Source organism: Mytilus trossulus, chromosome 3, assembly GCF_036588685.1.
Source record: "Mytilus trossulus isolate FHL-02 chromosome 3, PNRI_Mtr1.1.1.hap1, whole genome shotgun sequence".
Taxonomy (NCBI): domain Eukaryota; kingdom Metazoa; phylum Mollusca; class Bivalvia; order Mytilida; family Mytilidae; genus Mytilus; species Mytilus trossulus.
The window spans coordinates 79,654,951-79,678,282 of NC_086375.1; the positions used below are offsets into that span (position 1 = coordinate 79,654,951).

General features: G+C 31.3%; 1 protein-coding gene across 7 annotated transcripts in view; it reads left to right on the forward strand.

Moving 5' to 3' along the window:
- The window catches only part of LOC134712564 (DNA polymerase alpha catalytic subunit-like), a 59,857-nt gene that overhangs the window by 10,012 nt on the left and 26,513 nt on the right, over positions 1-23,332 (forward strand). For 6 of the 7 annotated variants that reach the window (XR_010106294.1, XR_010106297.1, XR_010106298.1 and 3 more), the window contains exons 3-22: positions 592-688; positions 4,927-5,001; positions 5,658-5,779; positions 7,319-7,443; positions 8,277-8,515; positions 11,619-11,733; positions 12,370-12,554; positions 12,783-12,895; positions 14,242-14,352; positions 14,590-14,664; positions 14,809-14,882; positions 15,483-15,547; positions 15,858-15,895; positions 16,736-16,858; positions 17,189-17,273; positions 19,129-19,190; positions 19,540-19,632; positions 20,205-20,321; positions 21,083-21,270; positions 22,027-22,156. Coding sequence is in view for 2 of the 7 variants with exons in the window: in XM_063574259.1 (XP_063430329.1) it covers positions 592-688; positions 4,927-5,001; positions 5,658-5,779; positions 7,319-7,443; positions 8,277-8,515; positions 11,619-11,733; positions 12,370-12,554; positions 12,783-12,895; positions 14,242-14,352; positions 14,590-14,664; positions 14,809-14,882; positions 15,483-15,547; positions 15,858-15,895; positions 16,736-16,858; positions 17,189-17,273; positions 19,129-19,190; positions 19,540-19,632; positions 20,205-20,321; positions 21,083-21,270; positions 22,027-22,156 (2,232 nt within the window). In the remaining 5 variants the exon portion in view is untranslated. Of the gene's footprint in view, positions 1-591; positions 689-4,926; positions 5,002-5,657; positions 5,780-7,318; positions 7,444-7,740; positions 7,758-8,276; positions 8,516-11,618; positions 11,734-12,369; positions 12,555-12,782; positions 12,896-14,241; positions 14,353-14,589; positions 14,665-14,808; positions 14,883-15,482; positions 15,548-15,857; positions 15,896-16,735; positions 16,859-17,188; positions 17,274-19,128; positions 19,191-19,539; positions 19,633-20,204; positions 20,322-21,082; positions 21,271-22,026; positions 22,157-23,332 lie in introns of those variants that run through there. The other variant, XM_063574261.1, reaches the window with a different exon arrangement.

The window sequence follows — 23,332 nt, forward strand, 5'->3', positions numbered from 1 at the left end:
ATTAGCTAATTATTTCATTTTGTGCTGAATTGATATTGATTCTTAATCTACATCATTTTGTCCCTAGGAAATAGTTGTTTCATTGGCAATCTTATTCTTACATTGTGAAGCAAATGAGGCAATTTTTTTTAAAGAAAGTAGTGTTGCAATAAAATGAATAATTATGCTCTTTACAATAGAAATGGAGCATTATTTTTTCCAGTCTGTGACAAAAGACACAAAGTAATGCTAAAGAGTTCTCATAGTTACCATAAGTTAGTTTAAAGCAAATTTCAACTTAAATAAATAAACCTATGTTTTTCATAATATCAATCAGTACACATCCAATGGATATAGCATTTAGTTGTTATACACAATAAATAAACCTAACTAAACTGTTGATTTAGCTTGATTTGCATGACAATATTTTGCTAAAAAAAAGATAACGTAGTAACTTAAAGTGCACTCATGTGTTTCAATACTTAAAACAGTGAACTTAACTTCATACAACTCTCTTGAATACTACATTTTAAATGAAATTAATTTAACAATTTCAAACTTCTGTACAGCATTATGAACAATTCCTTGATCCATTTTGTTCAAAATCTGTAGGGTGAAGAAGAGAAAGATGTGTATGAGATGGTGAATGAAGATCAGTACTCCAAGATAGTACAAGACAGACAAGATGATGACTGGATTGTTGATGATGGTTAGTATGATATTGTAGTTATAATCACATGTAAACAAGCACCTTAAGTCTTAATATAAATTACAGCCAGTTAAAAGTCTACTTGCAAGATCTTGTTATTTTTTAAAAGAAAATTTCTTTTTTTGTGTATCAAGTATTATTTTCATCCTAGCAATCTAATTTGACTTTCAAATAAATTTATAGCAATAATCAAACTAATCATTTGATTTCCAAAGAAGATTTTGCTGTTTGCTGAAAGAGTTGTATGCCAAAATATTTATATCATTCATGACATATAATACATATTTAAAACATGAATATTATAAAAATTGGGCAAAAGTTCATCAAGCCTGCAGGGCAACAATTTTTTGGGATACGATTGCTGTCAAGCAATCTGTAGACTTTTACTATTGACCCTATGACACACTCCCTCACGTCATTCGTTTTATTCTAAACATTCAGCAACATCTCAGATTCTTATGATTGTCTTGCTTTAAAAGGTAAAAACAAGCAAAACAATTGAACATAAACAACTTTCATGTAATGTTTTACTCATAATCTTCATGTGTGATATTTTCCTTGACTTATATGCGTGTTTTTAACAATACGGAAAATCAGAATTAAACAGTATTTATATTTAGTGTTTTTATAAATTTAGAAACACGTCAGAGGGAATTCCCAAATTTTGATAACTTGCGAGAGTTCTCTGAAAGCCGATCGATAATTCTATTTCTGTCACAAGAACTGAAGTGGAGTATTTCTATATTTTACCGTTATGAAACTGATATTTGATACTGTACTCTCATAAAGAAATGGAGAACCATTCATCATATCATTTAATAAACGTTCTTGTTCCAAATCGCAAGTCGCGGTTTGTTTATGTATTAATGTCCATGCGTGGTCTCACTAATTAGAGACAAAAAGAATTGTAGAGACAAGAAGCGACAAGAAGAATAATATTAGCAACAAGAAACTATTTAGCAACAAGAAAACATTTTTTATTTATATTACTTATTCGAAATAAATATTAAAAAAATATGCAAAAGAAAACAATTTCAACGACAGGAAAGTTAATTTTGATAGGGGAAAAAATGAAACTTGTAAATCGAATTCAGTTGCTACATTTATTTACATGATATTTTATAAGGTATCACAGGAAGTATTACCTTTACCCTGTCGTTTTATGGTATTACTTTTACTTGTGTTTTAGAACAATAATATATTTTGTCTTTTTATTTGTTTTTAAAACCATTTTTGTACAATATATAATTAACTTGCAAAATGCATTATTTGTGCATAATTGTCCAGAAAATACATACACAAATTGTGAAATACAAATTAAGAACTGAAATCAAACAAGAGGAAAACATAATTAAAATGTGAATATTTATCATGTTTATGCATATAGATTGAAGATTAAAGGAAACTGATGACAATCTTGAGTTTTCAACAGGTGTTCACTGTTCGGTACAATAATTGTATATTCTGGTGCGTGTAATTGATGAAGGTGTTAATGGATGTTATTGTTGCAATAAAACAAAGGACACGCACCTAGTTAATCTCATTTGTTGCTCTTAATTGTGTATTACCTTAGAGTGAAGCCACAGCTAATGTTGGTCCTATCAGGAAAAATTAATTGTACAATTAGGAAGGAAATAATATTTCATGTTTTTGTTTTATTAAATCCTTCAAAAGGAAGGTGACAAATCTTTGTTTTTATTTTCATTTTATAGCGTTTACATTTCCTTTGCTCTTACACATGTTTAATTTCTACATCTATCAATATGATAATAAAAAGTAGACAATCTCTTCATCGATTTTTTTTAATTTCTTCATCTTTCAATATAATCCTAAAAAAATACTTTAATGTATGTGATAACAAAATGTATTCTTGTCGCTAAATAGCTTCTTGTTGCTTTTTGTCACTTATTATTTTTCTTCTTGTCGATTCTTGACGCTTTCTGTCGCTAATTAGTGAGACCCCACATGCATGTAGTTTTCCTGATTTCAAGGGGTATCAGTTGAGTGATTCCCCGCTTCATTGATTAATTTGAAACTCATGGGATTCTTTCTATGTCTGTCTGCATATGGAGGGCTATTGTTGTTGCATAATTTTAAATCACATGCATAATTTAAATTAAAATAAATGTTTCATCGTAAAAATTACCTATAACAACCCTTCATCAGAAATGGAATCTTCCATGTTATCGTTTCGAGTTGTCTCCCTTTTCGAAGTATTCGTCAAGAAGAATTAACTCGTTAATGCCGGTAAACGTCGTATTGTATTAAGAACGATCTCAATGTAAACAGAGGAGTGTGTACGGAAAGGAGTCATGCCCTCTGACCCAAAGGAACTTCAATAATTAAAGAGTAAGAAATGGGGTTCCTCCTAAACTGGTCCGCCGTTCTATATATAGCTTCGCACCGAAGGTCAGTGTAGCGATAAGTGAACACAACAGGGGTCCAGTTTAGGGTTCCTCCTAGAATTACGGTGATAAGATACGGAAGCATGTTAACTCGTACCACGGCATTGGAACCAAGAAAGTTATTTTGTACTACTGGGAAGTCGTAACATTCAGAAAAATATATAAAAAATATGATGTTTTATGGGTTTCTGTTTGTAAACTTAATAGAAATAAAGTTGAATTACTTGAATTTTACACAGGAGTTAAATGAAAACTTGACAAAAATAAAGAATGTTTTAAAGCATTAATGTTTTAACTGATCTTTCAAACTAGAACATAGGCGGATCCGGCCCCCCCCTTTTTTTGTGGAAAAAATTTGGTTGATTATAAAGGGAATCATTGAAGCATGACTGGAGCGGGCCCCCTCTTAGGTCAGTCAGCGGGCTCCCCCTTAGGAAAAGTTCTGGATCTGCCACTGTAGAACTTAATCCAGAGGAAAGTTAAAACATTTTAACTGTACCTTATAAAAATTGAACATGTTGAATATGTATATATCCAATTTAAGTTAATTAAAGCTGTAATCCATGATCACAAATTGAATGCTATGTTTACAATTGTTGAAAGCCATGTGCTTTATTTGCGGGGAAAATGCGGACCCCCTAAACAGGAATCAGTTAAATTTCATTGTTACATTTATTTATAGACAGTAAAAATAATTTTGGCAATCATTTTGACTAACTGCTAAGATTTAATTATTCATGAAAAATTTTCTTCGGGTGAAACTGTATATACCTTAATTATCTACATCTGCCACAGTATTTTCTATCCAATATACAAGGAACATAAGCTACAAATTGGTCATTGTACTTTCAAATTATATACATTTTACAGACTTAAGAGGTATTGGGTGAAAGTAACGTATATCATGTATATTCATCATTTAACACCATTTGAATGCATTTAAATAAGTTGGTACGAGTTTGCATTGGTACAAGTTTTTTTTTAGTGGTACGAGTTTACAATGGTACAGGATAACTATAATTCGATAAAACACAATAAGTACATGGCTCATACACTTGTAACGGGGATTGGCTATTCTTTAAGTTGAGTGACTATTCAGATTGTTACATTTTGCATGTGCAGTTGAATTAGTTTAGAGAATAATACTATCCAGCTGTACCAGGGTTACCGGCCAAAAATGCTTGAGACTCACGCATGTTCATGCTTTTTTGCAACAGTATTCTTGGATCTATTTTTTCCCTCTTTGATCTTTTCAATTTTGGCCAAATCTCATGCATTTGTTTAATGAAAATTTGGCAGAACTGCTATACATGTGTCAATGAAAACTATGGCAATCGTATCCCTCAGAGCATTCTGCTCTTTGATTTTATAATACTCATGATAATGATTATATGGAATTTGACATACAAACTCTTTTTTTTCTCTTCAAAAAGTCTGTCCCTGCATGATGCATAATGATGACAAATGGAAAACAGTAAAAAGATTAATGCTTTTGTACTATTATCTGGTAGATTATTAGAAGTGTTCTGAATCAAATCTTATAACACTTCTTCCCTATTCCCTTTATAGAAAAATTATTCTTGATAAAAAAAATAAGTAATAATGACTGCATGCATGTTCTACTGTTAAACATGTAAGTGTGCTATTCCAGAAAAAAAATCTAAATTGCTCAAATAACAACATAAAATGAAATACTAGCTCTAATAGAGACGCCAAAATTTAGTCTAATGCCAAAATACATCATTTTGAATTGAAACGTATATCACTACATGCAGAGCACCTTTTTTGGGGAAACTAATTCACAAAATAACTTTAATTTGTGTTTTATTGTAGATGGATCTGGCTACGTTGAGGATGGAAGAGAAATATTTGACGATGATATTGGAGAAGCACCTACCAAAGATAATAGTATGCATATCTTAACAATAAAATGCTTGTTTTTGATATGGCTATTAAATAAGTTTAAAAAATCAGAGGAAATTTCTATTAACAAATTAAGTACAAACTGTGAACACTTTATTTAGTAAAACATGAAATTAGAAACAAATTGATTGTCTTAACAGTCCAAAAGGGATTCAGATCAAATATCTAATGTTTTGTTTCATGAATTGGTAATGATATATACCTTGTAATGTTGATCAACTTGTAAAACAAAGCAACTTGAATCATAAAAAATTATAAAATCATAAATTTGCTGACAACCATTCATCTGAATGGATTCATTTTGTAATTTTTTAGCACATATATGTTGGTGTTAAAAAGTCATATTATAAAGCTTCTAAGATAAATTAGGACAAACAAAATCTCACAGAAAATATTGAAAAGCTGAATTATTTATTTATTTATTTTTCGCTGATTTTGAACGATATGATTAAAAATCCTAAATTTTGCAATGTTTTAATGTTTTCAAAATAAAGTGCAGTATGTGAAATGTCTGAATATTTTCATCATATTATAGAATGAACATTATATATACATACTAGGTACATCAGAGTTTTCTTAGATTACACATCTTTTCAGGTTTTGTGTATGGTTGTCATACATCCTCATATATATTATTTCAGAAAATAAAGCTGAGAAAAAGAAGAAAAATCACAACATTGTTAAACCTGGAACAAAGCCTAAATCTAACATTAAAAGTATGTTTATGGCACAAGCTGCTGGTGGCTCAAAGAAAAAACAAGAGGTAAGGATTGCTGTTTTGCTAACATAACATTTCCAGCTTGATCAATACAACATATACTCTAAATAATGACCTACAGTTGTTAATTTCTACATAATTTTGTATTGGTGGATAGTTGTCTGATTGGCAATTACCATTTTCTTGTTTTTATGCCCCACCTACAATAGTAGAGGGGCATTATGTTTCCTGGTCTGTGGCTCTGTTCCTTCGTCTGTACGTCTGTTTAGGTTATAGTTTTTTGTCAAGGTATTTTTTGATGTAGGGTAAGTCCAATCAACTGGAAACTTAGTACACTTGTTGCTTATGATATGATCTTTCTTATTTAAAAACCAAATTAGTCTTTTGACCCCAATTTCACGGTTCACTGAACATAGAAAATGAAAGTGTGAGTTTCAGGTTAAAGTTTTTGGTCAAGGTAGTTTTTGATGAGGTTGAAGTCCAATCAAGTTGAAACTTAGTACACATGTTCCCTTTGGTATGATCTTACTGATTTTAATGCCAAATTAGATTATTTACCCAATTTTGAGGTCCATTGAACATGGAAAATGATAGTGCAAGTGTGGCATCCATGTACTTTGGACACATTCTTGTTAAATGTACTAAAAACCATTTAGTAGATTTAATTGGTATTTATTATCACCAATGTCTTTATATGACAGTGAATGTACAGAACAATTGCTATTAAAATTATACAATAAGTATAAAGGTCAACAGGAATTACCCAAAATATTGGACAGCATAACATACCACACCAGATATAAATTACATAGGACGTGCACATTGTAGACAGTAGGCTTGACAATTAAAATACACAATAAAAATAGAAATATGGATGCCTGAATTTCTCTCTTTTGGCTGTAAAACCCATGGGAAAGACCAGGATCTACAAGTCAACAGTGGATTGTTGGTAGAGTGAAAGGAAATCTGTCTTTCTGAACAATACAGAACTTTTGCAACAACTTTTTAAATATATTCTTTTTTACTTAATCTGAATATTAATTATACTCATAGAGAGAGGAAGGTCCCTTTTGATTTTGGGGTCTTTATGTCAAAGGTCAGGGTCACAGTTATTAAATTATTTAAAAAAAAAAATCATTATGCTAAATCAAATATGTGGTATAGCTTTGTAACTTTAATTTGGATTTGTCAAGCATAGAGAAATCCCTGTTGATTTTGAGATGATTTGTCAAGGTCAAAAGGAAATTAGAGCATATTTTGTGAGACAATATAACTGTCAAAACATAAAATAATCATTCCTTAATTGAACTGAAACAAACATGCCATTAGGTCACATTTATGTGAGGAGCCTGTTGTATGTATCTTGCTTACTATAGGTTCCATAACAGATGTTGATGTAAGTTGAACATCTTTGGTTTTGTCAATGCTCATATTTAACTTTCTGTAAAATATTTATGAAGTGGCCATTTTTGGTCAAATATTTCAATTGCAACATTAAGTCATCACATATGACATTTCTGCATTAACATGACCAGTCAATTTTTTTTAAATTTTATAACTAAAATTAACTTGTCTAAATTTCAGAAAGATGTCAGTTTAGCTAATGATGAATTGCTTGGAGATTTAATGGCAGATTTACACAAAGGACCAGATGCTGGTATTAAACCTGTACCTATCAAACTAAAAAAGAAACCTGTAGGATCTACAAAGTAAGTTATTGACTGATCAGTAAACCTGTAGGATCTACAAAGTAAGTTATTGACTGATCAGGAAACCTGTAGGATCTACAAAGTAAGTTATTGACTGATCTGTAAAAGTAAGAAACCTGTAGGATCTACAAAGTAAGTTATTGACTGATCAGTAAACCTGTAGGATCTACAAAGTAAGTTATTGACTGATCTGTAAAAGTAAGAAACCTGTAGGATCTACAAAGTAAGTTATTGACTGATCAGTAAACCTGTAGGATCTACAAAGTAAGTTATTGACTGATCAGTAAAAGTAAGAAACCTGTAGGATCTACAAAGTAAGTTAATGACTGATCAGTAAAAGTTCACAATTTGTTGAGGAGTTTTTGGAACAATATCCCACAAGGTGTGTTATGTACAAGTAAACAAACTGTACACTGTAATCATGATCAAGAACTTATTCTAAAAGTAGGCAATGGTGGGACTTATTTTATTTTATTGTTTTTTGATAATCAAGTTTGCCCTTTGTTCAATTCACAGAATTTTCATCAGCTCATGTTGTTAGGGTACTGGCGATAAATGAGCATTTATTACTGGCGATAAATGAGCATTTATGCATAGATTATCTTAAATACTGTTGATTCAATTATTTTGGTGGGTATCAATTTTTTGTGGATTAAGAAAACTTTTTTCATGGATATTTAATTTCATGGTTTTGCCAATGTGCATGCAAAGCCTATGGAAAGTTGTAATTCCTTTAACATTTGAATTCTATAGAACTTAATATTTGTTAATGTTATTTAACGAATAAGAAAAAATACACCATCTAAAATCTCTTATATTATGTTACTTTGCAGGTCACCATTAAATCCTTTTAGCACATCAGCAAAACCAGCTTCACAATCGTTGAATGTTAGGCCAATAAAACAGGAGATCAGGTCTTCACCAGTACGGAAACAGAGCAAACCCTTTACAGCAGTGCTGATTAAAAAACCTCTACCTAAACCTAACATCCCTGACACCAATGATTATGATGAAGTTGATGGGATGGATATAGAAACTGCAGATACCTCAGTTCAAAACTGTACAGAACAAGGTTTGTTGGTTATTAATGAAGTGAGAAAATATTTTATTGTTCATAATTATTTTTTCATTTCCCATTTATCATGTTTATAGCTGAACTTGGACGCCACCAATATTTTTTACAGGTTTAGGCAGTTTCTAAAATATGCTTAGACCTGTTGGTGACCTGCTGTTGTCTGCTCTATGGTCTGGTTGTTGTCTCTTTGACACATTCCCCATTTCCATTCTCAATTTTATTCGTTTTTCTAAACAACATCACTAGGCAGACTTGGTGTGCAAAAGTGCAGAGCACAGTTTGTCTATTTATAGAACTAGTCAAAAACTCATATATATATCACACTTGCACCAGTCAATGAAATAAACCACTCCTTTAACAACAGGAATATGATGTAAAGATGACATGTACAGAATTTAGATTGATTTATCACACATAATTGTCTCTTTTTAAAGATTCACAATCTATAACACAAGCATTTTATAGATTATAGGAACTGTACGCAAAATGACTACTTTTACATTTAAAACATTTTTTTCAAAGGAGTGGGTCCGGTAAGACCCTTATTTGGCCCCAAAATATAGCAGTTTTACAAAGTGGTTAAAATGTAAACTTCTACTTATTTATTGGAAAGAAGAATGGTTCAGCTACAAAAATATGTGCTGTTTTTTACAATACATTGCACATATTTCGGACACTAGCATCATAAAGTCATGCTAAATTACTGAAATCTTCATAATTTTGGCATATTAGTTAAAATTTTGACGGTTTTTGTCTTAAATGAAAGTGGATGTCATTTGTGCTTATTATACCCCACGCAACGAGTTGCGGAGGGTATAATGTTTTTAACCCGTCCATCTGTCAGTCCGTCCGTCCGTCAGTCCTGTTTCTTGTCATCGCAACTCCTCTCAAACCACACTACAGAATTTCACAAAACCTTTTCAGATAGTAAGGACATACTATATAGTTGTGCATATCGACAGGAAATTGCGATTCAATTTTTTTTGTAGGAGTTACGCTCCTTTGAACTTATTTACTATAATGTACTACTGCAACAGTTTGTCATCGCAACTCCTCTCAAACCACACAACAGAATTTCACGAAACCTTTTCAGATAATAAGGACATACAATGTAGTTGTGAATATCGACGGGAAATTTTGATTCAATTTTTTTTCTAGGAGTTACGCCCCTTTGAACTTATTTTCTTTAATGTACTACTGCAACAGTTTGTCATCGCAACTCCTCTCAAACCACAAAACAGAATTTCACGAAACCTTTTCAGATAATAAGGACATACTATGTAGTTGTGCATATCGACAGGAAATTGCGATTCAATTTTTTTTTTCTAGGAGTTACGCCCCTTTGAACTTAATTACTATAATGAACTACTGTAACAGTTTGTCATAGCAACTCCTCTCAAACCACACAACATAATTTCACGAAACCTTTTCAGATAGTAAGGACATACTATGTAGTTGTGCATATCGACGGGAAATTGCGATTCAATTTTTTTTCTAGGAGTTACGCCCCTTTGAACTTATTTACTATAATGAACTACTGCAACAGTTTGTCATCGCAACTCCTCTCAAACCACACAACAGAATTTCACGAAACCTTTTCAGATAGTAAGGACATAATGTAGTTGTGCATATCGACGGGAAATTGCGATTCATTTTTTTTTCTAGGAGTTACGCCCCTTTGAACTTATTTACTATAATGAACTACTGCAACAGTTTGTCATCGCAACTCCTCTCAAACCACACAACAGAATTTCACAAAACCTTTTTAGATAGTAAGGACATACTATGTAGTTGTGCATATCGACGGGAAATTGCGATTCAATTTTTTTTCTAGGAGTTACGCCCCTTTGAACTTATTTGCTTCAATGTACTACTGCAACAGTTTGTCATCACAACTCCTCTCAAACCACACAACAGAATTTTACGAAACCTTTTCAGATAATAAGGACATACCATGTAGTTGTGCATATCGACGAGAAATTGCGATTCAATTTTTTTTCTAGGAGTTACGCCCTTTTCAACTTATTTACTATAATGTACTACTGCAACAGTTTGTCATCGCAACTTCTCTCAAACCACACAACAGAATTTCACGAAACCTTTTCAGATAATAAGGACATACTATGTAGTTGTGCATATCGACAGGAAATTGCGATTCAATTTTTTTTCTAGGAGTTACGCCCCTTTGAACTTATTTACTTTAATGTACTACTGCAACAGTTTGTCATCGCAACTCCTCTCAAACCACACAACAGAATTTCATGAAATTTTGTAGATAATAAGGACATACTATTTAGATGTGCATATTGGCAGGAAATTAATTTTTCTTATACAATTTTTTTTTCTTTCACTTATTTAATTTCTCCAATGACAATGTGGGGACGTGGGGTATGTGAGCGTGCTCACTAAGGTTCTTTAATTCATAATATTGAAATATGAGTTGTATTTGATGATAATAAATAACATATATAAAGGTTGAGAATGAACATGGATGGGGCGGGCCACTTTCATTTTTGACAAAAAACGTCTGAAAAGTGACATTTTTTGGCATATTTGATAGATATTTCATATTTAAGCTTGAATTGGAGCAGTTCTACTGACAAAAGCAGTCAAAATCATTCAAATAGAATAATTAAAACAATTGAAATAGACACATAAGTGTGTAAGGGACGACATCAAAAGTTCAATGAAGGATAAAAAACTTAATTCACATAGTTTTTTGACTGACCCCCACACCCCCCTCTTAACTTAATTTGGGAAAAATTGATTGACCAATAGGGATATATGTAAAATTGATTTTGGATTTACAAAACTTGCAGCAATGTTAGCCCCCAACCCCCAAACTATTTGATTTAATTTTTTTATCCTACATCGATCTTTTGATGTCGTCCCTAAAAAGTGTTCAAAATATTTCGTCAGATGAACATGAAATTTGAGGCCAAATTCGGCCCTTACCGGACCTACTCCTTTAAAGACTGAACAACCGTCACATGAAATTTTAATAACAATAGAATGACATCTTGAAGTATTGGCATGTGTATGTCAGAAATTAGCTTAAACAACATATAAATCAATAAATGAATAAAATTTACATTTTAAGATGATTCTGGTCTAATGGAACTGAATGATGTTGACTTTGATGAGAATGTTGATGAAGAAATGTCAGCTGGTGGTGATATGAAAGATGTCAAAGTTAAAGAAGAAAAAGAAGAAATGTAAGATTACTGAAAAATAGTAAAAATAAAGCACCACACAGCTCATAAATCTGCAACCAATTCATTCCCTGCAATTGTATAACATGGAATAGATTTATCGCTATTTGGGAAACTGCAAGAGATGACCTCAGAACAGTAAAACTATTGACATCATACAACAATTCCTTTTCCTTTGGTGCGCCTGACATTTTCTATATTACTTCAAATTTAGAGGAACCTTCATGATGTCCAGTAATGACAGACATAAAATGTGTATCGAATGTTTATTATTTTTGCAGAAATCTAAATTTTATTGTATTGTAAGTCGATGTTATTTTATACTTACAAATGAATTAGACCATATAGTGATGGAGAGATCGTTTACATACAAAAATAGAGGACAAGTTCATAATATCAGGAAATAAGCACTTTCAATTAAAAACTCGTGTTGTTAATAGTGTTTTTCTTATCATGATTATTTGTTTGCAATAAGAAAAACATTGTAAAAAATTTCTTTATATAAAGATTAAAAAACATATCATCTGTATACCTAAGAAGCAATCTTTTATAGATGACTTTGTTACTATTAACTATTAGTTCCATATTGTGTTTATTTTAGATCTATTATATTTGTTTAATTATATTTTATCTATTTAGACCTTTAGAAGCTTTGTCTACTGGTTGGACAACTTTTAAGGAAGAAATGGGCAGTAGCCAGTCAGAAAAAATAACAGACATAGAAGTTGACTCTTCACACTTACCATTGGTTACTAATGAATCAGGTGACCAGGTTCTGAGATTTTATTGGTTAGATGCCTATGAAGATCAGTATTCACATCCTGGTAAATATGATTTACATTTTGTATCTATCAACAGCAATACCTCAATATCCCCCCTTACCAAAGTCTCTTTGTAATATGTACTTGTACTACATCTTGGGTTGGTTATGCTTAAGTTACTGTCTTGTACATATGGTCAACTTGTAATATATGATTTCTGAAACAAATTTCAATTTAAGAAATAATGTGTACATATACTGATATAGACTAATTTCACATGGTCTTTTGTAGGTGTAGTGTATTTATTTGGTAAAGTTTGGATAGAATCTGCCCAGACACATGTCAGTTGTTGTGTTACTGTTAAAAACATAGATAGGAGAATCTTTGTGTTACCCAGACCAACTGTAAGTATATTACAATCTTTTGACAAACACAATAATGTAAAATGTATAATCCTTAATAGAAAATGCATTTGTTTTGAGGGATAGCATGAGGTGAATGGTTTATAGGTTTGTAAAAAAGTAAAAGAAGAATGTGTTGATTTGATACTTTATGATCTAGTTCTGTATTATGTAACGTTGACATACAAATATTTATGATGGCACTGAAAACATGGCTGTATATACTAGTTTTTATAAACAAAATATTGCTGTTGTTTACAATGGTAATAATTTGTCAGTGCACAAACATGCAAGAAATTTGAAATAGAATTTCTGCAAATCTTTTATTCAGGTGAAATGATAATGATTTAGAATATGATAATATTTAACTGTTACAAAAAGCAAAATGTTTTAAAGATGCAGTAATATGAAAAAGAAAAATGGGGTAAATGTTATATTGTAAATCATCAACTTTAATCAACTTATGAAATTTAAGTGATAGATTAAGTTTATATAAAACTGAAATATGAAACAAAACATAACAAACAATCAAAATATTGGTCTATTTTTATGTATTAGATCATGTATGAATGTGATTTGAAAACTTGAAATGGCTTTTATGATATATATTTGATACATATATTTAACTATGCATAACATTTACTGTATTTATGCATGCATGCATACTATAGGAGGATTGATGAAGGTAATTAATAAAGAATACATATATCAGGTAGCATTAAACATTTACAATAATAAGTTTTGTTTGGTGTGAATTTGTATGTATTAATAAAAATTCAACCCCCTTACCTCAAACCCCCCTCCACCCCTTTTTCCCCCAAAAAAAACAAAACAAAACAATTCTCATTTATGGAAAAGTTTGTTGTATTAAACTATAAGCTTCCTCTAATTTGTTGTATTGGTAACTAGTTCTTGAATATTCAGTGTGAGAACAAATTAATAATGTAAGTGAGTGGACAAGGACGAAGGACAGGAAATGATAAAGACTGCCACTGGAAAAGAAAAGGATGTTTATAGGGTAGATTTTTGCCTTACAAGAGGCACTGAATGAGCTGTTGCATGGGTTCTTTTAAATTTCAGAAAGCTGAGCCTTAGATGATAAGAACTTGCTTATAGTGCATGTATATATAACTGTATACTATTATCTCTTTTATAATATTTAGTTTGAATATCTACTGTCCAGGAATAATGAATACTAATACAAGTCCTTGGTTGATTACTAGGGGGATAAAAAATAAACCTCACTAATGATTTTGAGAATATAAAACAAAATATTTAAACTTTACATTTCTTACTGTAAGAATGATTGTCAGAAAAAAAATTACCTAAAAATAATTGAATTTTTGCAGAAATACCTGAAGGGAGAAGATACAGGATTTGAGGTTTCACTCGTTGATGTCTACAATGAGTTCAATGAAAGAGTGGCAGAAAAATACAAAATTCCAAAATTTAAATCAAAGGTAAGGAATAATAAACAGAATTACTGCATTCATTGTCCTATTTGTTTACAGTTCAATGTGCAATGAAATAATGCAAACTAAGCTAATTTTGTAAATATCCTTTTGTTTTACAATATTAAATTTGTTGGTTGATTTTCATACCACAATTGTTACTATTTCAACAATTCATGTTTTAATCTACAAGATTATTTCACTATTAAACAAAATATTTCAGTATAATAATTCTTATATTCACAGAAAGTTACAAAACAGTATGCCTTTGAGAAGGTTGAAGTTCCTGTGGAATCAGACTATATGGAAATCAGATATTCTGTAAGTTTTGTTACATTTTTTGGGGTCTTTCTCACCAATAGCATTAGTTTGAAGGATATATTTACAAACATGTACAGTATTAACACAGATTTAGTAGATATGGTAGTTTTGATTGTTTATCTGATTTCTCTTTTCTCATTTCAGGCTGACAGCCCTGCTTTGCCATCAGATTTGAGTGGCAATACTTTTAGTCATGTGTTTGGTACTCATGTATCAAGGTAAGTGTTTGTCAGGTATATAGGAGTTGCCCTAGTCTGTCTGTATAATTTTTTTAAATAATTTTCCTAAAAAATGCTGTACCTGGAAAATTTGAATTGGAAAGTTCCTACAAGTTATTGGTTAAAAATTAACACAATTGTAGAACTCTGACAATGAGCATAAATGAAAGTAAACATGCTTCCTTATATCAAAGGATACCAGAGGGTGAGGGTTTCCTTTTGCTTATACCATTAAATTTAGAATTTGTATTCCAACTGTTTATCTCATAGCATACCTGGAAGTTAACTAAATTGATTCTTGTGTGAATTCCAATTGAACCCTTTTTACAAATATGACATCTTTAAGTTTAAGAGACTGTTTTGAAAAAGTGCAGTTCTACTATTGAACATATTGTTGTGGACCTTGTTTGACAGACAATACCTCCAACTGAAATACACCAGCAATAATTATTTTCTAATAAGAATTGAAAATTCACCAGACATCTCTGACAACCAATTGCCATAAGCTTATAAGGAACATGGTACTGAATATGCTATATTCTCAGATTGCTTGTTGAAAAAAAGTTGGTAATTTTTTTCTGTTTCTTTTTTTTGTTGCAGTTTAGAACATCTTGTTCTTGAAACTAAAATGAAAGGCCCAAGCTGGCTTGATATCAAATGTCCACGTAAGTTTTATGATAAAAATAAACCTGTTGTAGCATGTAAAGTAAATTAAGACCAGTTCTACATGTCTGACCAAAGCAAGATAATCTTGTTTTTTATTAAAACAAAATATTTGAATAGCAAAGTTAAATTTTATGAAACGCAACATGATGTGATGAAAGGTTCATTTGTTAACTTGATAAAAACTAAATAAAGTGGGAAATTATGATAAATCAGCAGAATTAAACGATAGGAATAGATCATTATCCTCAGATTACATTTCTTGGCATTCATATGTTACAACAGATATGTTTCACATTATTTATTTTACAGAAATATCAACTCCTCCTATAAGTTGGTGCAAATTAGAAGTAAGTACCAATAAAACATTATGTGATCCCTCAATGGTCTAGTGGTAGCCTGCTCCCATCAGATAGGGATACCTTTTGTCTATCAGCAGTCTGTGTTAAAGCATTACATTAGCATGTGTTCATACTGAATATGGTTGAAAGATAACATTTAACAATAACATTCGCTTGTCTAATCAATATTTTTTTTAATGAGAACAGTTTTGTACTAAATATATACTAATTTTCTCACCTGCCAAAGGAGGGGATATTTATAGATTATCGTTGATTATCTCAACAAGAATGATTTTCTCGCTTGAGCTGGAACAGCGAAAGTGAGAAAAGCAATCGAGTTGAGATGACCAATGATAATCTGTTTATCGCTATTTTACCTATGACGACGTTGTCAATTTCAATGTCAATTTCGTTAACAACGCACGTGGCGTCCTTAGTTTCTAGCGATAATTTTTCCATCTCAAGCGAGTAGCATGATATGAAAATTATCACAAAAAAAGATCAAAGGAAAAATGCAAAAAATAGCGATATACTGTTTTACATGTCTGTTTGTCAATCCCATGTTCTTAGGAAATACAAATCAGAGCTTCCTGAAATTTGTGATCATGCTTCATGTGAACATGCTATACTTGCTCATAAACTTCTTGTTTACCCAAATTTATGGGTACACAGTTGCTTGCAGTTTTACTTGTTTTCATTAGTATAGTTATAATTACCATACAAGAACATAGTTATTCATTATGACTGAACTATTCTACAATTTCTGTTTACTTCCTATGAAAGTTGATTTAAAAAATGGCAAAGAGTTGTGTTTTGACATGCATCATCTTTCATATATTGGAATTGTAGGTATTTGTGACGAGACCAGATCATATTAGTGTTGTAAATGATGCCAGTTTATCACCACCCCCTCTGGTAGTCATGGCTCTTAATATGAGGACACTACCAAACCCAAAGACACATCAAAATGAGGTAATTATTTATAGAAACACTTTTTTATGTGAATTGTATTTTTCTTTAAACTTGTGAAAAAGTGATTTTCATGTATTGCAATTATTTACACTAAATTTTTCAAAATGTTTTAAATTTAAAAAAAAATAGTATTAAATTAAGATTAAATATAAACAACAGGTTATAAATTTACTATGTCTGAATTGCTTTCCTGGATTTGGGATTGCTCAAAGCCAGTATTTAAAAGCAGAAAACATTATTATTTTTAATAGGAAATTGATAAATGCACCAAATAAAACTTCCAACTATTGAGACAGTGCAAGTCTAAAATGTATAATTGTTTTATTCCAGATCATTGGAATAGCTTGTTTGGTACAGAAATCTTTAGCCATGGATAAACCAGCACCCAAAATTCCTTTCCAGGAACACTTCTGTGGTAACATAAATTAGTCACTTAAGTATTCAAAAGTCAATGTTAACTATTCACAAAAGAAAAGGGAACACTTTAAGATAACAGAAGCCTATCAATACCATTGAAGACAAAAATATAAGATTTTTAAATGCAACTGTAAAATTGAGTAATCTGACCAAATTCAGCTGAATACTGTATTTAAACATGGAGGGTAACTGAAAAAGATACAGAAAATAGGGAAAATGCTGACAGAAGCAAACATTTATATTTCTAAAAAGTATTATTGAAATGTATAAATTTTGAAAATTATATGTGCGTGTCTTAGTTGCTTTGTATTTTTGGGGAAAGACGGCTTCAAGCTGTCAATCCCCTATGGGGTTGACCAGAGTGACACTCCCTCACATCATTCATTTTGTTTTTATACATGTTATAGTGTGGAAAACCCCCCAACAAATCTTACTTAGATTGAAGAGAAGGAGACCCAGAAATGAATAGTTTGACTTTAAACACTATTTTACACATTTCCCTTCTGTTTCTCACGTTTCTTTATCGTATCTTGAACTCTCCTTTACACTATTTACGTTTATTTTACAATTCGGAAAAATAAGTATGAGGAGATATTCTAAATATATCCAACCTACATTGTATTTTATAGTGACGTCATTCTTGGAAGAAGCAGGGATATCCTTCACCAGTTCACTGGTTATTTAAATCATTCTTAGAGATCGTGCACTAATCACAAATTTGTATTTATTAAATCTAAACATAATATTGTTAACTGTAGATGATTTAAACATCAACATGCAATACTTTAATTTGTAGGTCAACAACTTTCAAAATAAACAAAAGATCGTGGGGTTACATGAGACAGGGGAAAGTAACGATTTTATTACTTTTTTCGTGTCTCACCAATTAGAGAAGAGAAACGTCAAAAAGCGACAAGAAGCGTCAAGAAGACAATTTAGCGACAAGAAAAAAATATTCTTCTTGTCGCTTCTTGTCGCTAAAATTCTTCTTGTCCCTAATAAGTGAGACCACTTTTTTCTGTAAAATCTCTGAGAATCTTCCTCCAATTCAGGAGCACCTCAATTGATGAGTAATTATCCACTAAAATAAAAGTTAATGTATTTAAACACTTCAAATGTGACATTTCATTGGATTAGTAGTCTTCTATTAAAACTAAATTTTTGTGTACCTACATAATCATTGTAATGGTAAAAAAAAATTAATAAAAATTGCATTTTGTAGTTTAAACATATTTATTTTTTACAAATATTTCAAAATTATGCTTTGAAAACAAGCTTCACACAGTTTACATCACTCATATTGTTTTTTTTTATTAGTACCTGTTTCCCTGTGATGAGAGTTGTAACTCGGAACTTTCACAATGGAAATTTAAAACTGAATAGATTTTCCACACTTTCTAAAGAAAAAACTTAAAAATCCAAGAGTACTGTCACAAAAAATGGAAAATGGCCCTAGCCTGCAGTTCAGTGGTACACAATCCAGATTTCAAAAAATATTGTAGTTGTTGTAAAATGACAGAATTCAGTTGAGTTTTAGATAATTAGCTATCAATGCAACTTTAATCAAATGTTTAGATTTAGAAGATGCAGAACACTTCCATTGGTCCAAATTGAATCCTAAACTTTGGAAATGAAATTACATAAACAACAATTGATTCAATATTGTCAACCTTTCTACATGTTCTAGCTGTTCTCTTTTTCATTCTTCATATGAAAACTATCAAAAGATAACCCCCCCTTTCCAAAAAACATAATAAAATAGAAACAAGGGCCGTCTTTCCCCTCAGAGCTATTCAGCTCTTTGATTTGCTTTTGATACCCTAAACATCAGATATGTTTCTTTTCCTTTTTAGCAATTACTAAGCCAAATGATTGTATATTTCCATATGACTTCAGAGATAAGGCTCAAAAAGAGGTAAATATATCGGGATTGATTTTTTTATTGTTCAGATGAGTAATGAACAAGTAATTGACTTGTTAAAGACTTTAAGATGAAACTGAATTGACATGAATATTTGAATTTACTGCTTCTCTGCTAAGCATGCAGCAGAAAGGAGTAAGAGCAGAGTGGAAAGCTCTGGATAATAGTTTCAATGTGAACTAGTGCTTTATATTAATCCGGTTCTATATATGTCCGTCTTATAAATAGCAGAGTACAAATCATCAAATTAAATATTTATTCACACAACTAGCGTTTTTTTTTTTAAACTATTTCTGAACCTTAAGTGATATATTTTTTTTTATTTCAATATTCTTTTTTTCAGAATAATATGAAGATAGAACACTTTCCATCAGAGCGGCCTTTATTAGGTTTTCTTCTTGCTAAAATACACAAGATTGATCCAGACGTTATTGTAGTAGGTTTCTTTGTATCTTAGAATGTCACATGACTTCATGTTATCTTAGTGGCAGTTTTAAATTAGAAAATAATAGTGAACTAGAACATTGATTTATTTCTTTAATAAACAATACTTAAAAAAGTATGGTTGAATGAACCACTATTGATTCTGATTGATGAATTTTAAAATGTCCTTGACCCTGAAATTCAAAATCTATCTTTACTATTTTACAAGGATGGAGATTTTAATACACTCAAAGCAATACAAATTATATTGATTCACATTAATTGATATGGTAACCTACATGACAATGCCAAATACTGGGTTCCTGTAAGCTGTATGAGGAAATCCCAAACTAGACCTTGATTTGGCAGGAATAATGCACTGTTTGGGAGTCTTTAACTTTCAACTTTAATGAAAAACAAGTTTCCTCCATGATATCAGTTGTAATGTTTAGAATTTTCAAAAATCTTGAAAGAGTTGGGGATATTATTTTTGTTAGAAGATGTTAAAAGGTTTAAAACTGAAAAATGTATAGATTAGGATGATCCATACATATCTATGGAAATAATAACTTTTTCTGTTTACAGGGCCATGATATATATGGTTTTGATCTTGATGTATTACTGCACAGAATAAATGTGAACAAAACAGCTCATTGGTCAAAAATAGGCAGATTAAAAAGAACTAAAATGCCAAAACTCTCAGTAAGTAAATATGTTATATATAAACTTAGGCAGAGTTTATTGGCATCATATACATGCCTGTTTGTTGACGACTGAAATAGGAAGTAAAAAAAGTATTGCATTCTTTAGATGTTTCAAGGGTTTTGTATGATTTTATTATGAAAACAAAGATTGCCCTTGAAAGATAGCTCTTCAGGATTTTCTTTATTTTTTGCCAGAAATCAGCATAGATAAAGAACAATTTTCAAAAGGAAAGATGCTTAGCGCAATGAAATTTACATAATAGTAGACATTATTGAATGCAATCAGGGAAAAATGATATAAAATAAATGGCATATTTCTTACCATGTGAGCGATTCAGGCTCTAAGAAGCATCTTGTATTCCATACATAATAGCCAAATTGTATGAAATTTTAGTCACATTTTTAGTTAGCTACTAATTAGACCTTCTGTTTATGGCTTCATGTAAGGATCCTGATACCATGTTTTTCTTTTCTGATATACTGCTCATCAACTTCCTGTTCACCAAATATTTATATTGTATCCTGACACATTAAGGCTACATTTGCTATTTTGTCACATTTTTCTTAGGAACTAATAAAAAGAGCTACCTGTAATTTCTATATGTTATTACTGTTAAAATACTAAAATTTCTATACATGGAATAATTGAGTAAATATAAAAAAGAAGATGTGGTATGATTGCCAATGAGACAACTATCCACAAAAGACAGCATGAGTTAAAATTTTATGACATTTAACAAGCAAAACTTTGTTTAAAAGGGTCACCCTGGAATGAAGAGTGGTTACACAGATAAAACATCAACGTGCGGGAGATTGGTTTGTGATGTAATGATATCTGCCAGGGAGTTAATGAGATGTAGAAGTTACGATCTGACAGAATTGACCAATCAAATACTTCACCAAAAGAGAAAAGAAATTGAATATGAAGAGATAAGAAATATGTATTTGTATGTATTATATTTTGAAATAGCAGTCTGTGATCATGAATTAAATTTTTTTTTTTTATTAATGGTAATTAATCCAGTAGAAAATAAAGAATCCGTTAAGTTTTAGAATGTTCATTTCAAAAGAATTTCATGATTGCATAATGATAATTCACATTCTGCAGTATTTTCCATATCAATAACTGATGCCAATACCATTCAATTTAATTATCACATATTTAAGCCTCAGCTCTCCAGTCTATTGCACACTTTCTGGGATCTTGATGGTCTGACAGTATGCTCTTCCAAGGTGCTATAAGTCATGGGTTAGTTCCCTGGCCAGTAAATCTTATGATGGTCACATCTCACATAATCCATAACTCTTTTCATGGCAGGGATTGAAATTAAAATTTTGTCATCATAGCCAACAGATTACATTTTGGTAGCCGATATATATATAGTTCTTTACAAGAAGAATAGAAATTTTAGGGGCCATTGTTGAGTTGGCCCCTGCTTATTTGAAACCCTGTTTCAAAGGAAAGTTGGTCACCCAACATAAGTATGCTGTACTTACAATAGGACAACTTTCACTTTGTAATATAGAATAACAGACACAGCACAATAATGTTCATTACCAAAGCTCTTTACAATTTTATCTCTGTTTCCTTATTTATTATATCTTGAGGACTTTGATGGTTCTCTGAAAGAAGCCATCAAGGAAGAAATTTCTAGAATATAAAATGGAATTAACTAGTTGTGTTTATATTGTTTGTTTTCTAGGTCATCTGCTCATTTATTAAAGTTGATAGAGTTAACCCTACTGGATTCTACCTATATCCTGAGAATTATGTATGAGCTCAATGTGATACCACTGGCTTTACAGATCACTAATATTTGTGGTAATGTCATGGTAGGTATACTTATTATTAGAATGTCAATTTGAGGCTAATATATGTATTTTAAATACCATAGTAGGTATTGTTATTGGTATGTCTTGAAGAGCAATAAAACAGTGCGACGTTAAGCGGTAGCCCAAAGCCCGAGTCTAGTTTAAATAAGCTCGGACTAGTTAACGTACTCTGCCGATAGTCCGACAGGTCTAGTGCATATCTGTGTGCACTTTTTTAATCGTTACCGTAAGTAAACGCAGAAAGTCACACAACGCAATCGATATTAATAAACTGATACTCTCTTCCTTGCAAAAATTACGTTAACCAGTTTTGACTGTCTCCCTAATAACTGATTGTTCAAAATAAAAAAAAGCGCGAAAACGGTCAGTACCACGTGTTTTGAAAATGTCAAATTTTGGTAATTATTGATTGATTTATGTTGCATAGACTGACTGAAATATATAATCATAACAGAAAATAAAAAAAAACATTGAACATATTTGCGTCTGAAGATGTTAATTTGTAACTGCCCGCTTGACATCTTGTGTATTTTAGATGATTGGTTATTAGGACGACTTCAGTGACTGGTTACCGTTAATTTTATGAAGAAGTGGAACCAGTTTTGTTTTCTTTTCGAAAGTGTACACATATTTGTGACATAATTTTGGTCACAAACATCGTTTGATATACATGGCTTCACTGTTGGAAAGTGCGAGACCACGAAAGGCATCAAAAAGGCCGTATCGCAAGTCTGACCAAATTACGGAGGCTAAAAAAAATACGAGGATGAAAGGGTCCGAGAATTTATAACTCATTGGACGGACGGTCGTCCCTGACCCTGGCACCAGTACGATACTCTAGTTATGTTGTGTAGCTACTGTAAGGAGCAGGGAAAAGGAGGCAAATTTGTATCTGTATTTGTATTTGAACAGGAGTTGTTCAGCAAATTGAAAAATCATGAAGAATAAAATTTTAACTGATTGATTTTTTCTTGGCCTTTATCAGAAAGGATGATCTCTTTAACTTCCAAAGTCAAATTTGAATGAAAAATTAATTTAAACAAAATTTGATGGCAAGGGGTTTATATCTACATGTATACATTTATTTCACATGTATGTCTTAAATTCTTGTCAACAGTTTTGAGAAGGTTATTTGTGGAGCCTGCAACTTTTGTTGCAGAAAGCTCGACATAGGTA